Source organism: Electrophorus electricus, chromosome 8 (assembly GCF_013358815.1).
Source record: "Electrophorus electricus isolate fEleEle1 chromosome 8, fEleEle1.pri, whole genome shotgun sequence".
Lineage (NCBI taxonomy): Eukaryota > Metazoa > Chordata > Actinopteri > Gymnotiformes > Gymnotidae > Electrophorus > Electrophorus electricus.
In genome coordinates this window covers 15,831,228-15,846,171 of record NC_049542.1, presented here as the reverse complement: position 1 = coordinate 15,846,171, position 14,944 = coordinate 15,831,228, and the positions used below count along the sequence as shown (strand labels likewise).

The 14,944-nt window shown below is 46.1% G+C and overlaps 1 protein-coding gene across 1 annotated transcript in view; it reads right to left on the bottom strand.

Moving 5' to 3' along the window:
• The window catches only part of sdk1a (sidekick cell adhesion molecule 1a), a 182,030-nt gene that overhangs the window by 19,072 nt on the left and 148,014 nt on the right, over positions 1-14,944 (bottom strand). Inside the window, exons 25-33 of the mRNA XM_035528817.1 lie at positions 14,249-14,486; positions 13,186-13,301; positions 11,897-12,086; positions 8,550-8,648; positions 5,387-5,581; positions 4,416-4,617; positions 3,476-3,579; positions 3,201-3,271; positions 2,338-2,470 (exon numbers count right to left, since the gene is read on the bottom strand). Of these exons, the coding sequence (XP_035384710.1) occupies positions 2,338-2,470; positions 3,201-3,271; positions 3,476-3,579; positions 4,416-4,617; positions 5,387-5,581; positions 8,550-8,648; positions 11,897-12,086; positions 13,186-13,301; positions 14,249-14,486 (1,348 nt within the window). The remainder of the gene's footprint in view (positions 1-2,337; positions 2,471-3,200; positions 3,272-3,475; positions 3,580-4,415; positions 4,618-5,386; positions 5,582-8,549; positions 8,649-11,896; positions 12,087-13,185; positions 13,302-14,248; positions 14,487-14,944) is intronic.

Genomic DNA, 14,944 nt, shown 5'->3' with positions numbered 1-14,944 from the left:
TTCCCCGACGACGACCTCTCCCTAGGGACGCGGTTCCCGACGCTTCCCCTTCTGGGATAGCAAACTCCGGGCTGCCATACACATACACAGACACAGCACGGCCATGCCCGTTGCCCACCCAGCACAAAGCAGGCCAGGAACCTCCCACCTGGGAGTCCATCACCAGCCAGGGAGAAAGACAGAGTGCCTGCCTCTCTCGGTTCAGCCTGACGCTCTCCCTGCGATGAGATGCGCCTAAACACACAAAAAAGGTGCAAATATACACAAGCAATAGCGCCATTCCACACAGACATAAGGCACTGTGCTGCAGCGCCTGCTAATCGCGCAGGCGCTGTAGACGTGTCCCCGGCCTCGACGGCCACCCAGGGGTGCACGTCCAGCCCGGTTCTGGCTGTGCTACTCCCCCGAATGGTCCTCCTCTCCTCCACCGCTCTTGGAGCACCCCAGAGGCTGTTTGCCATCAAGGCTTTGGGTGGACTCCTCCAGTCTGGCTGGCAAGTCCACAGAAGGGAAGGGACTCGGGCTTCAGCCCTGCCCTCCAGAGATCCTGCTGGCTCCACCCAACCGCCCTCTTTATGGTCCTTGTGGGGCACATCGGTACTCCTCGACTCAGGCTCGGTAGCCTCAGGCCCCCCCCAAGAAATTCCTAGGGGTGTTCTCCTCCACCTCGGTAGTGGACATAGACACCAGTTGTGGTCCTCTTCCCAATAACCTGGGATCCAGGCGGCATTGCAGGGGGTGCCTATGCACTTCCCGCTAGGAAGTCCGTCCTTCGCAGAGGTAGCTGGTGTCCTGTGGTGGTTGGTCATTCTGTAACGATCGCCCGACTGCCGCAGGGCGCGGAACAGGATGCACAGACTCCCTCGACTTTGTGAAACATTTAATGACATTGAATGTATAAGACAACGGTGGCACTCAAACACAACATTAACAGTGAACATAAACACTTAACGCTAACGATAAAGATTGTAACATTAACATAAGCTAGACATACAATAACAATGGATACACAAACATGGTTACTAACATTCTACTCAGATGCTAACAAACAATGATCAACACTGAGGCACGCACTGATGAGGGTTTAAATAGACCAACAAACACTAAACGTTAAACCCCGTGCAGGTGCGTGCCATCACGGGGGTGTGGCTACAAACAAGCGTGAACCCCCCTGCATGCGGCAGGCCGTACCACCTGACTTGTGTGGAGCGTCCTGTAACACTGACAGTCAATCTGGACAAAACCAAAGTTGTAGTCTTCCTGAAAAAGCCAGGTCTCTGAAGACTGATCTGAACATTGGGACAGTGACACCAGAACTCACTCTAAATTACAGACTTATCGGGCACTAAACAGATAATATGTGTTAGTGGAATATATCTACATGGTTAGAGATCCAGAGGAGAGACAGATCCTCACCAAGTACAGCTCAGTGACCACAATCTGGCCATTTTATTACTTCTATTACCTTGACAGTTGTCATGTTCAGTTCCAAATGATTTGCTTTGGCAAAAGTATACCTGGTATAGTCATGCCAATAAAGCTACCTTGAATTGAATTGAATTGAGAAATAGAAGAAGATAAGGCAATACTGGCAAGGAAGAGGAGGGTAGAAATAGGTGAGGGTGAGATGGGAGGTATAGAGAGGAGGGGAGGAGGAGATAAAGGAGGAGGAGTGAGCAGGGCAGAAGAGGACAGGAAGAGAAATATGAGTAGCAGGGAGGAGGGATGGAAGATTTCTTGCGATTTTTCCCTGACCAGTATAAAGAAGAGAAAAATATTGCATGGCTGTCGTGCATGGCTGCTTCGGGACTGTGTGTTTAAATGCTGTCAAAACTGCTAAGTCCAATCTGGCAAAAAGCATTTTAGAGGTAGAGGCTACAGCGAGGTGTGTGAAGGCATGTTCAGTGCCAAGGACATGAGCTCAAACTCACAAGCCTGCCTCTCATGCGCTCCAGGCTTCTAATGAGCTCACCTTCACTCAGTCACCCGCCAGAAAATTATTAAAATATTCCCCAGGTGGCAAGAGCACAAAAAGGAATGCTGTCCACCTATTCAGAGAACCTTCTAGACACCACCCTGCTTCTGGCCCAGAAACTGTATCAGATTGTCAAATTTCATGTGTTACTTTGGCTAGTTTACTATTGCAGTCCAGTTGGGTCTCAAACACTCTCACTGTCTCTTCCAAAACACAGTTGCCATGTTTCAAAACATGAAATCATGCTATGGAGAATTGTGTCCTATTCATTTTATTTTCCTGTGTCAAGGACCACTTTGAGAAAACGGACGCCCCAGGCTTGGTGTGCAAGACTGTGTGGACATCCGCTGTCCATACCCTACCTGTCAGATCGCTGCGTGCCACCGAGCTGTTGATGGCCTTCTTGGAATCTAGTGGAGTGCTGTCATACTGTAGCTCACGATAATACAGCCGGTAGCCCAGGAGCACACCGTTCACGCTCTCCTCCTTGGGCGACTGCAATGGCACACATTTAAAAGAAAGGTCATGTTTCCCTTCGCTTCCTTGCTCACTCTATTAAACGTCCAGTTTGAGGTGGGAGTGGGTGTGTGGGGTGGTAACAGACGACCATTAGGCGAGAGCGAAGGTATTCTCCTTTTCTCTGTGTCTATGCCTCAGCCTATACGTGCAGCAGATGGAAGGAATGAAACATGAGGATCTCGTTTCAGGGGCCAGCCGTTCAGTGGGTCATTACAAAGTGCTGCACTGAAAGTAATCATGTGGCCATGACCCATGGGGCCGCCGATAAAGCAGTTGGCCTGGGAGATGATCGGCCTGTCATAGGTCACCAGAGAAAGGTTTCGTGTACTAACTAATATGCCTCTGGAATGCTGTACTTTGCAGGGGTGTGAGTATTAATTATCCTGGCCCACCAGAGTTCTCTGTGAACTTCATAGAAACGTGTTATCAATACTTTCCTGAGATATGCAATGGCACGTGACGAATACCAAGCAAGCCATGACATACTTCCTGGTACGTCCTGCTAAAGAGGTTCGCTCATCAACGAAACCCAGATAATTAAACAGATAATGGCTGTGATGGATGCATTTAACAGGCAATTATCTCCAAGAGTTCAGCCTGTATCTCCTCAGACTGAAGTGGCTGTCTTGAAATGGGGTGACCAGGGACAGATCTGTGCTTGATGAGGTCCGCAGATGATCAGGGCAGAAAGAGGGTAATATGGTACCTGCCACTGCACCAGCACAGAGGTCGTCGTGGACGGCTTCACGGACTGAATAACGGGAGCCTCATCCGGAACTGCCAGGAAACGGGAGGGAACGGCATACATAAAAAACCCCTCACAAATCCTCCTTTAGTGCAATTCCATGTAACAGCATGCTTCAAGACCATGACGGAGATAAGAGAGGGGTGCCTGCCTCTTCTAAAGCTCTTTTACCTGAATCGATACTGCATCAGCTAGCACCAGAGGGCACGTGCACAAACACCTCCATCCTTACTCACCATCTTGTAAAGTTGTAATTGCATCGGTCTCCTGGCTGTATTTGCTGTCGCCGATGTCATTAGTGGCCATCATTCTCAGCTTGTATGAAGTGTAGGGCTTCAGCCTGCGGGGTTGCATGGCCTGTGAGTTATCTCCCATTGGACAGAATCCTTTCCCAACATCAGCGATATAGCACAGGTGCTGCTCTCTGTCACACGCACAATCATTTAACTTCTCTGAATATTTCAAACTTAAGGCAAAATAACCTTGCTTAGGAAATAGGTTTTTTATGAACCTAAAATCTAATTTATCTCTAAAAATATACACATGACCCTTGCAATACGATTTAAACCCATTCACATCTATTCAGTAGTGAGGGGCATGAGGAATCTATAGCTGAGAGGTTCCTCACAATGCCCCAGAGTGTGTAACATATCAAGGTCTCCAAATTCACAAATCAGACCTAAATAATATATTGGAGGCTGGTGAGCCTGTTTAGAAGCCAATAAAGAACTGACAGGTTAGAAGAAGTCCTAAAGGAGAAGAGGAAAGTTGTCATGATCGAGATGAGATGAGCCTCTGAATGCATGTAAAATACCACTTGCCATGTAATCACAGTGTCAGCTAAAGTGTAATTCAGATGCATGTCGGGGCATTACAGCAGCGCAGGCCAGTTGCCGCTTCTCTAACGGCTGAGCACAAAAAATTGCTAGCGAGGAAAAAAGGCTTCGAAACGTTTAAGTCTTACTATTTACTTACTACTACAGTCAGGCTGGCAACGCTGAGGGTCAAGATAGAGATGGGAAAGAAACGGTTATGCAGCCGGGGGGAATGAAACCTGGTGAGTTGGAGGTTCAGCTTGGTGTCTGGGTCTATGGGTGTGTGGGTGGAGAAGATGGAGAAATGATTAGAGAGAGAAAGAAAAAAGAGAAAGAGACACAGAGAGAGACTGGAGCTCACCGGTCCACCACACAGGATGTGCTGTTGTGACTAATGGCAGAGGAGTGGGTTATCCAGCCTCCGTCGGGCAGCTGGCGCAGCTGCAGGGTGAAGTATCTCACGGGAGAGGAGCCATCTCTGCCTGGCACCCATTCTAGCCACAGCCGGCGTGACTGCACCTGGTCCTGGGGCACGCTGAGCTGCAGTGGGGGCTGGGGCCGTTCTGGTGTGAGTGTGGGGGTGGGGTGGGAGTGGGAGTTGGGGCGCGCGGATGGGGGAAGAGAGATGAGGTGGGGGCAGGGGCCAGGCCGGGCTTGCTGACTAGTCTTAATCATACTGCATCCATCAGCAGCGTGGTTGTGCCCCTCCAGAACACCGGAACCATCGATTTTCATGCTCCAAATCGATGTGCAGAGGCATAATTGTTTATTTAAAGGTGAGCAGTATTGATCACTATTAAAGATGCATATCATTCTGAAGAATTGCCATCAGGTGGGCCCTGTATCGGTCACTGTCTTATCTTCTACTATTTTTTCTTTTGCCCCATAATGTCTGATAAACGGGTTGCAGAACAATCAGAGGTTGATATGACTTTCCCTGAGAAGCTCTCTCGGGAACAAGGGGAAACATTACACAGAGGCAGAACTAATCTCTTCTCCATCTGATGACATCTGGCCATTAATCAGATTAAAGAGCTCAGCAACAAGATCTTCAAAAGATAACACCATTTTTAAAAGTCAGTCTATGAAAGAAAAAAAGGGTAAAAGGAAACAAATTAACTTTGTTTGAAGGGTACTTGTAGGGGTGACACAAGGCCCTCTCAAAAGCAGAAAATAAAGTAGCCTTTAAAGACTGATGGCCAGTGCATGCTTTTCGTCTGTATGTGTGTGTGTGTGTGTGTGTGTGTGTGTGTGTGTGTGTGTGTGAGAGAGAGAGAGAGAGAGAGAGAGAGAGAGAGAGAGAGAGAGAGAGAGAGAGAGAGAGTGTCCTACCTCGGATCTCTGTAGTGATGACCACAGCCTGAGCAGCAGTGCCCCAGCCCTGCTGTGTCCTGGCGGATATGCGGAAGATATAGGCTGACTCTTGGCTCAGGGCAGAGGCTGTGAACTCCTTGGTGTTTGGGCCCACATCCACAGTGGTGAACTGGTTGGGTTCTCCAGAATCCAGCCGGTAAGCAACTTGGTATCCTGAAATAAGAGCAGATGAGGGATCCGAAATGCTTTGTCAGCCTTAAGAATGAAGGATGCAGTAACCTACATCACACAACTAAGGAGGAGATTCCACGGCCTAGTGTAACAGCTCAGTCAGAAACACAGAGAACCCAAGTGATAGAGGAGAAGAAATCACCTCAGCAAAAAGAGAAAAAGAAAACAACGGTCTGAGGGTAAAACCTGCATCAGAATCCTACAGAACAGTAAAATGATTTGGATGAGCAATTGCTTTCAAAGATCTTTAGTCTACTGGAAAATGTTGTCCATTATCACCAGCTTCAAATAAGCCCACAATTCCCTTGGCAAGCCTTTCCGTTCTGGAGGGAAGAAGTGGTGTGATCTCCATACTTAGCTGACAGCTGGCCCTATCGCAAACATATGCTGTCCTAATAAGAAATATGTTCTTTGATATATTACACCACATTTGGGGTACAATGTTGAAAAAATGACTGTTTATTACTTCTTTGTATATGCTGATCTCTATTTTATTACTGGTGATAATATCTAAAGAAGTATTTTGTTCCTGGCAGCCACCAGTGCACCAGCGAGAGCTGCAGGAGTGAAGTACCCTGAAGCCTCCTCGCTCTGTGGGGTCGGGGGTGCATTGTGTGTCACAGACAAATGCGAGCACTCCCAGGAAGTGCTGCAGATAGGAAACGTGTGGGCAGAGCATGGCCGAGCCGGAGATGGAACATTCTTCCATCTGTCTGTCTGCTCTGTGTTCTGCACCTTGACCCTTTGGCTGTGCTGTAATAAAGTAGGCCATCCCACACTGTGGAACATGCAGCACATTTCAGCCTAATGTCCACTCCAGCCACATGGGACTGTGAAAAATAACATCCACCCCCCACTACACACAAACACACATGCGTGCACACTCACATGCACACAAACACACGTACATGCCCACGCGTTTATGTCAGGCTTGGAATTTTTTCTCACTGCAGATGTGTGGAGTTCCACTGATGGAGATTGCTAGAAAACAACCAGAGTTATCTTTTGCTGGGCCCTTCTGTTGGGCCCTGACCCTTGCCATGTTCACTGTGGCCTTGCAGGAGTGTGGCTGAGGGCAGGGTCTGCACTGCAGGGCCAATAGCCTGTGTGTGTTTGGGTCACTGCCGCCTCTCTCCTGCAGCTCTGATTTGCACTGCTCATTGGCCAGCAGGTACACATCCTGTAGTGGCCAGATCTTGACTGTTCCTGTGGCCAGGCGGTTACACGAAATCACCAATCTGCAGTGTTTCCTTAAAAGCCGCAACCTTTCAGCACAAAGGTCGCTCGATACATGCTAACTGTCTCAACCATGGCCAGGTGAGCCCGATACATGCAAGCTCTCTCACCTAAATCAGAGGTCACCTGGAAAAAAGTTGCTCTAATTCGGAGATCTCTGCAGAAGACAGGCCTATTCCATCTGCTGAGGTACTGAGACACATGAATGAATGCACAAGAAAGCAAAGCCAGGCTTGCCTAAGAAAGCTGGCGAGGTAATTAACTAGCACATCACAGTAAAGTCCGTGTCCATTCCTGTGTGTGTTCAACTCAGAGGCTGAGCATGCGCTTGCCTGAGCTCTAATGTGATCTTGCATAAAAAGCAGAGCTGAGCTTTCTGAGGCCCACGCCCCGTGCACAGGCAGCCCGGAACAGAGCTGAGCAGAGTGGGCTGAGGGCAGATTTAAGCAGGATTAGTCTGGCTGCAGCGAATACGAAAGCAAACTCCTAGCACCGTTCGACTCCAACCGTCAGCTCAGCGGATTCTTCCGAGGGCTGGGAAAAAAGAATGTTTTTCAATGGCTTTGGGAAGCCGGATTACAAATGAGGCTGGCTATGAATAAAACAAGCTTACGAGGCTTCAAGCTAAATGGCCTTGCTGTGCCATGTTTCAAAGAGAAGCAAACAACCAACCAGGCAAATCAGAAACTAAAAAGAATATAATGGAGTTTGCGTATGGCCAATCACATTTCTCCACCATGCTTGTGCAGGGCAACAAAGTTCAGTTCTTTTGCCTTGTCATTTCATGTAGCTTCAGGAGACATAAATCAGCTTTGTTACTGTTCAGAACATTTGTTCCATTAATCTACCTCAAATTTAGACAAAAATAAAACAACAGAAAGCCCCTTGTATAAAATCGTCTTTGTCATTCCCTGTTTGGATCATATATTCTTTACCTGGAGCAGTGCCGAGATCTGGCAGGAAGCTATTTTGAGCTTTATTCACTATGAGGTGTTAGTCAGCTTAATCTTGTTACAGTCCAGCTTTTTCCACTCCCTCCTCACCGGTACACATGTGGCTTTAGTCTCAGCTGCCATGCGAGGTCAGTTGCCTGAGTTACTACACAGGAGCAGTAAACACTGCGATCCAGACTAGATCCGAATGGAGATCAAAAACTAGAAGGTGAGGTTAGGAGTGTACAATATATCATGTGGTAGTCATTATCACAGTTTTGATACTGATATTGGAGAAGGCATAACACAGAAGTGAGAGCTCTAATAAATAACTTCTTTGTTGTGTGGGAACATCTTGACCAATTTCACACATTCCAGATGTGTTATGTGGGTGTTCTATGAATAGTGGTATTCACATTTTGATAACTGCAGGCCAGTCATTAACAATGTCACCTCAAGGATTTGCTGAGAAATATTTAATAATATAATACATATCACAAGCCGTATGATGTAGCAGTATCTTTGCAATATAGTAATATTTTGTCCACAATGTGCAGTCATGAGTAAGGCAGAAAGAGCTCAGGCATGAAATCATGCTATATGGGCAGATGGGTGGTGGAACAGCACCTCATTCTCACATGCAAATGAAAAGTTCCCTGACACTGGTGTTTCTCAGATCTGCCTGGGTGAGTGTGCTGAGGGGAGGAAATGACCACAGCACTTCCGTCACAGCAGTGTTTCCATTTCTACTATTAGTTCTTAGGGTTAGGGCTCCCTCTTACCTATGATAATGCCGTTGGCATCCACAGGTGATTGCCAGACCACTCGGACCTCTGTGAGTCGTACCTCTGGGAACACCAGTCTCACAGGGGGCCCTGGAACTGAAGGTAACATGCACAGTAGAGGAGATTAGAGCTTAAGGCCAAATGATTAAAAAAATCATACTAATTAGAATAAAAGAACCAGTGGCTTAGACAGGACTTAGACAGGAAACAGATGTCTAGACAGTATTGCCAGTCATCTGAGACTTCAGATAAATCTATAATAAGTAAACAATTTATCAGTAAAATCCAACACTCCTCCAGCAATACTTAATCTATTTTAGAAAGGGCAAATAATAAGAAAAAACCACGTAAAGACAGTCATTAAAAACCCTTGAAGTGCCAGACAACTCAAAGGAGAAGACAATACAGCTTTCAAACCACTGTGCTGCAACCAATCCACCTTTACCCACTATGAGAAGATAAATGAGTCTTTTGTTCTTTTTCTCATATGGAGTTTTTAATCCCTGTTTGTGCTTGTATGAAGACAGAGCTACAATATGCTCACATGAAGAAGCCAGTTAAACTGCAGGGATTCAGCACGATCGATGCAGGGTGAAGGGTTAAACATGGAAACTCAGGAGATGAAAAAGAAACAGAAATGGACAGAAAGATGGATGTGGTGTTGCTAACTCTGCTTGATATTCCAAGGCTAATACTAGGGATGATCTAGCAGAATACAATTCTGGGCAGGTTTTAGAAAGTGCAGTGCCTGAGAGTGGGGAGTGGGGATAGTCCATGGCACGAGGGGCTGATGTGTCCTAGCTTGAAGGGCGTCGAGTTGCTGAGCCTATCAAAGGGACTCTGTTAGAAGGCTATTGATTAAGGGGAATGTTTCCTTCCCCTGCTGGTCTGTCTCACTTCTAAACATGTGCACACTCCCCTGGTTCCCAGGTGCTCCCTGACAGGCCTATACATCCACAAACAGGACACTGCCGTGAGGTCGCTAACATGAAGAGAATCCAATAACATGGCAGTGAGGCCTGCACAAACACAGCAGGGCAGTCTTACGGCCCCCCCGGGCTAACGCCGACTTTGCCATCGCCGTGGTCCCGCTTGCCCTCTTTGACACCAACCCAACAGTAGATCAAATCCTATCAAAACCCAAAGCTGCTTCTCAGCTATTTGGTTACGTCTCCCTGGATTTGCCCAGCTGTAATGGTTGGTTACACAGACTCTCTATTTCATTTGCTTGCGGTTATGGAACTTACAAATCTAACACATCTGACACGGATTTGATTTGTATTGCGTTTTTTTTTTGCAGCGATGGTAAGAGGTGCCATAGGGACATATGTCCCCACATGGGAAGATTAGAAGTTGTAACCATATAGTGAGCTCTTCCCATGATGCCTCTGTTTTCTTGCCAATGTGTATTGCTTGCATTCATCATTCTGCTATCAGCTTAACTGCAGAGTAGTGGTAGCTTGAGAGAACAGACTTAGATGAATGTGGCTTTTACTGTTTTTTACCTGCAAATCACGAAACACAAACTTTCCTTTAATTAATCTGTAATTAGAAAATCGGCTATGTAATTATTTCATTAGGGATGCTGCTAATAAAATCACATTTTGGCCCTTCTTTAGATGCCACAAAACCATTAATGACCTCTTCCTGATCTGATCAACGCACCGAGAATGGATGAGTGTTGGGTTCCTCATCAAGTTTTGCTGATTCAGCCTGATGACCTAAAACCCAATTACAGGAAGTGGAGAGATCTCACCGCTTCACCCACAGTGCTCTGCTTAGTGTGGCAGTAATGCTTGGGCCTGCGTTTGCCTTGTTTTTTGCCTTCGTTTGACTTTTTCACCCTGTCAAAAGGCGAATGCAGATATAAATGCTGCCAAGGTTGAGCAATCGCACAGAGGGGAGAGCCCTTCTGCTTGTGGGCACTGGCATTTCAAGCGTGAAAGTGGAACCCTATCACCCTCCTACCCCACCCCCCACCCTGGAGGGCACTGCGTAAAAAGAAGGCCTGTTATCTCTCATTTAGAGAGTAGAACGGTTTCCCATCTCCCCCGGCTTTCTGAGTCCATTACTCTGACTTGATGGCAGGCTGGATTAAGAGGTGACCCCACATATACATCACAGCAGTGACCTGCTTAAAAGGTTCTCAGGAGCAGGCTCCTACTGCTCTTCCTGGACCCTGCAGGCGCTGGCACAGGGAATGCTCTCAGCTATCGGCATTAAACAGGAGATTTGGGGAGGAGTTCATTGAGACTAAAGCATTCCCCCCTCCCAAAGAAGCACATCTAAACTGATATATAATGTAATGTTAGCAGATGGTATATTATAGAGTGCTCCACATTCCCAAGTATATTATGTGCTTGATTTGATATTAAGGAATTTGGTGTTCTTTTAATGAGAGATAAATTAGACAATTGGTTTAGGAATTGTGTTCAGTTACAAGGAGCCTAACAGACCTTTCAGTGCATCTGTTACTTCCTAGGGTAAGAAGGGCAACCATGACAATGCGTTTCTTTGTGCTCCATCTGAAACACAGGCCCCTGGCCAACCACTCCCAGAGTCCCCAGTGCATGTGTGGGTCTGCTGTGAGTTTGTTTCTGCAGTGATCTGTTTGCTACATTTTGTGAGGGTGAATGACCATTATTTGTAACAGATGGCAAAACAGTGGACCTCCCTTGGAAGCTTTCACTGCTTCGATTTATGCTGGTACTTCAGTTCGCTTCATATTCCAGTTCATAACATAAACATTCAGTCCATAACGTAAACATTCGGTTCATAACATAAACATTCAGAGGGTAAAACCAATAGTGCTTGTTGCACCATTGATTTTTGTAATTTACCAAGACAGAAAATCCAAATCTAGCCATAAAAATCCATTTCAGAGCTATTTTGAGGATCAGATAGCTGTAAGAAGCAGTGGATGAAGGCAGAAAAATGCAGAGAAATGCAGAATGAAAAACATGGCCTCATGGACCTGAAGAAAGAAATGACTCACTGTTTCAGCATGTGCACATACTACGTGTCTAAAACATAGCAGCTCACAGCTGACTATAGTGCTACGTGAGACAAGGAATTTTTGATTCTCTTTTTCACTCTGTTAAAGACAGGGCTGTATCAGCCTGTCCGCTTCCAACACAAGACAGCCATTATTTATGACATCTCATAAAAAGTGACAGTGCTTGGTCAAGGAGCATGCATGTAAACGTCTTAGTCAATGAGTCATACCGCCCAGCTCCCGCTCCGGTAATCAAAAACATGTCATGGCTGCTTTTAATCTCCACAGCAATATTGAACAGCAACCCCCACCAAAAGTGAACTTCCTGAGACAGTGTTTAGTAGAATACCATCATCCTTGGTCCTCTCCAACACAGGAGGGCTGCTGAGCTGGCCATCTCCGATCCGCGTGAACGCCAGCACCTGGATCTCGTACAGCACATATTTCCGCAGGTTCCTCAACAGGGTTGACTGCGTCAGGTTGCCCTTCACCACCTGCACTTGTGGCTCAGTGTTGGAGTCCTGCTCTCGGTACAGAATCTGCACAATACGCATGGATCAAGGACAGTTGTTTAAACTGAGGCTGTGATTTGAACTGGGTGTTGATACAATTCTCAATACCACGTGTGTGTGTGGGGGTGGGGTGGGGGGTGGGGGGTATCTTTTCCTCAGGTTGGCAATATGGTAGAGCTGGATAGGGTTTATATCTCAGAGACCTTTTCTCTCAACTGGGTGCCTGCTTTTAATCACTGTTGACTTTAGACTGGAGGAACTGCTCTGAACATATGGGTTCACAGCTCCTCATCCCACCACAAATATTTGCTCTGCCATAAGTGCTAGACTTTCAATTAATGCATTTACCACCAAATTCATTGCCAGAAGATAGACAGTGGTACACTGGATATTAATACTTAATGTGAAAAAGTAGAAGAATCTATCTTGGTTAATCTATCTTGGGAAAGAGAATGGTTATTATGATCAAATTGTATCATAATATAAAGTGCCATAAAGGTTATTTCAGATATGTTCTCTTATTTGATCCATGTTCTCCCATTATAAGTGATTGCTTTCATATTGCACACTCCCATTCTATTCTATCCCAATCCTGTTTGTAATATAGTTTTGGAAGGAAAATGGATGATTTAAGAACACCCAGATGTCAGACTCGTCAATAATGCTGCATGGACAAATACAGAATTAACACTCTAAGAAGCATATTTTAATATCTACTCTTATTTTAATGTCGACTGTTTATGATGTTATTGTTTTATTCTGTTTTGAAATCAAAATTTGAAGGAAACTTCCAGACAGCAAAATTAGATACCTCTGTCAGCTCGAATAGAGAAACATGTTTAAGATAAACCTGCAAGGGTTACAAACAGTAGAAACATGTTGTATTGCCATAAAAAAGCATGCCTTCTCCTCATAGGTGAAAAATATCTAGTCTTGCATGACATTTCATCATATGGATTGTGGTCCCTGGGCCTGGGTGAGTGTGATCATGCATAAAAGCAAAGCTTTTACCCTGTTAAGAAATTTATTCAGTAGTGCTAAGGACTTATCTGCCCAGCATTTTCTTGTTTTTGGAATATCCTTCCTAGCAAATTCTGTGGCCAGAGCAACAACTGCAGGTGACTACCTTATATCCGAGGATGTTCCCGTTTTGCTCAGAATCGGGGACGGGCCCCCAGGTGACGAGGATGTGTGTGGAGCTCATGGCCTCTGCTGTCACATTGTCTGGAGCTCCAGATGGCACTGAGGCAAATGCACAGGCAAAGCACACAGCAATCACACACTCTCATCTCTGTCCTGTTTCAGTTTCAGATGTTATGGTACTCGACTTGTAATTGGAAGATTGCTGGTTCAAGCCCCACCAAGTTGCCATTGTTGGGTCCCTGAGCAAGGCCCTTAACCCTCAATTGCTCAAGTTGTACTCAGTCATAATTGTAAGTCGCTTTGGATAAAAGCGTCAGCTAAATTCCATAAATGTAAACATGAATGTAAATGTGATACAAACAAATCAGCCTCTATCAGCATTGGGGGAGAGGTTGTAGCAAGAGGCTAGAGTAAACAGAATTAGTTTGGGTGTGTGTGTTGTGGGCAGTCACATTTGCACACTTGGTTAGGGACTGAAACACCTCCCACGTGCGTATGCGAGGGAGGAAGGATAAAAGATCAAGTTGGATGCTTTGGATATCAGCTCAGAAGTCATATGTTCAGAGCGCTCCTGGAATTAGCCAATCACATGCAATCAGAACACTGCTGAATTTAGTCAATCACATGAAATCAGTGCTGCTGGAATTAACCAATCACATGCAATCAGAGCACTGCTGGAATTAAGCAATCACATGGAATTGGCCAAGGAAACACAAGAGGCTGCTGTGGAGTATGTGGTAGGGTAAGCCATTGAGTGCATGAAAAGAACAACACTGAAACACCTGTTTACTCTGAGATATGTGATTAGCAAGAGAATGAAAATTTCCAGATGCTTGCTCTGGGCACCATTGGGAGAGGTATTTTTATTTAAAAAGTAATCTGCTCACAACACGCCCTGCTGAAATGAAGGGTTTTTATTTTGCTTGCTGAAATTGAAGCGAGGTGTGTGTGTGTGTGTGTGTGTGTGTGTGTGTGTGTGTGTGTGTGTGTGTGTGTGTGTGTGTGTGTGTGTGTGAGTGGCCAAGGGCATGGGACTGTGCCCTTACCAGACTCCCGTGTGCGCCCTCTCACAGGCTCACTCCATGGCCCAGGGCCGATGGAGTTAAAGGCCTGGATCTGGAGCAGGTACTCCGTCCACTCCTCCAGGCCCTCCAGGGTGATCTCTCTCTCCAGTCTGTCGCTCACCACCCGAGTGCTGACCTCGCCCTGCTGATCTGCCCGCCATACCCTCAACCTGTAGCCCACACTCTCTGGGTTCCCATTGTACTCAGTCTCTGGCAGTGGCTGCCAGGAATATACATAGAGTGTGTGTGCATGTGTGTGTGTGTGTGTGTGTGTGTGTGTGTGAGAGAGAGAGAGAGAGAGAGAGAGAGAGAGAGAGAGAGAGAGAGAGAGAAAGCAAGAGAGAGTGAGACAGAGAGAGCTTACATGCTGAGACAGGTACATTGTGTCTGGTTTTGGCCAGTACTGCAATAGATAGCCCATTAAATCAACATGCTTCAATAACAGAATAACTCATGCTTGATTATACTCCATCATCTTAATGCACCTTGCGAATCTAACTCACCACTCTGATGAGGCTCCTAAAACATTACGGTACAGTGAAAGGGAGGCCAAAACATCAGCACTTGCTCACTTGAAATTTGGTTCCTAAAGAGCTTCAATTCAAGAAGCTCAATTTGGACACATGCTCTTACATCTCACCATGCGGTATTTCATGGGGAAATCAATAGATGTCCTAG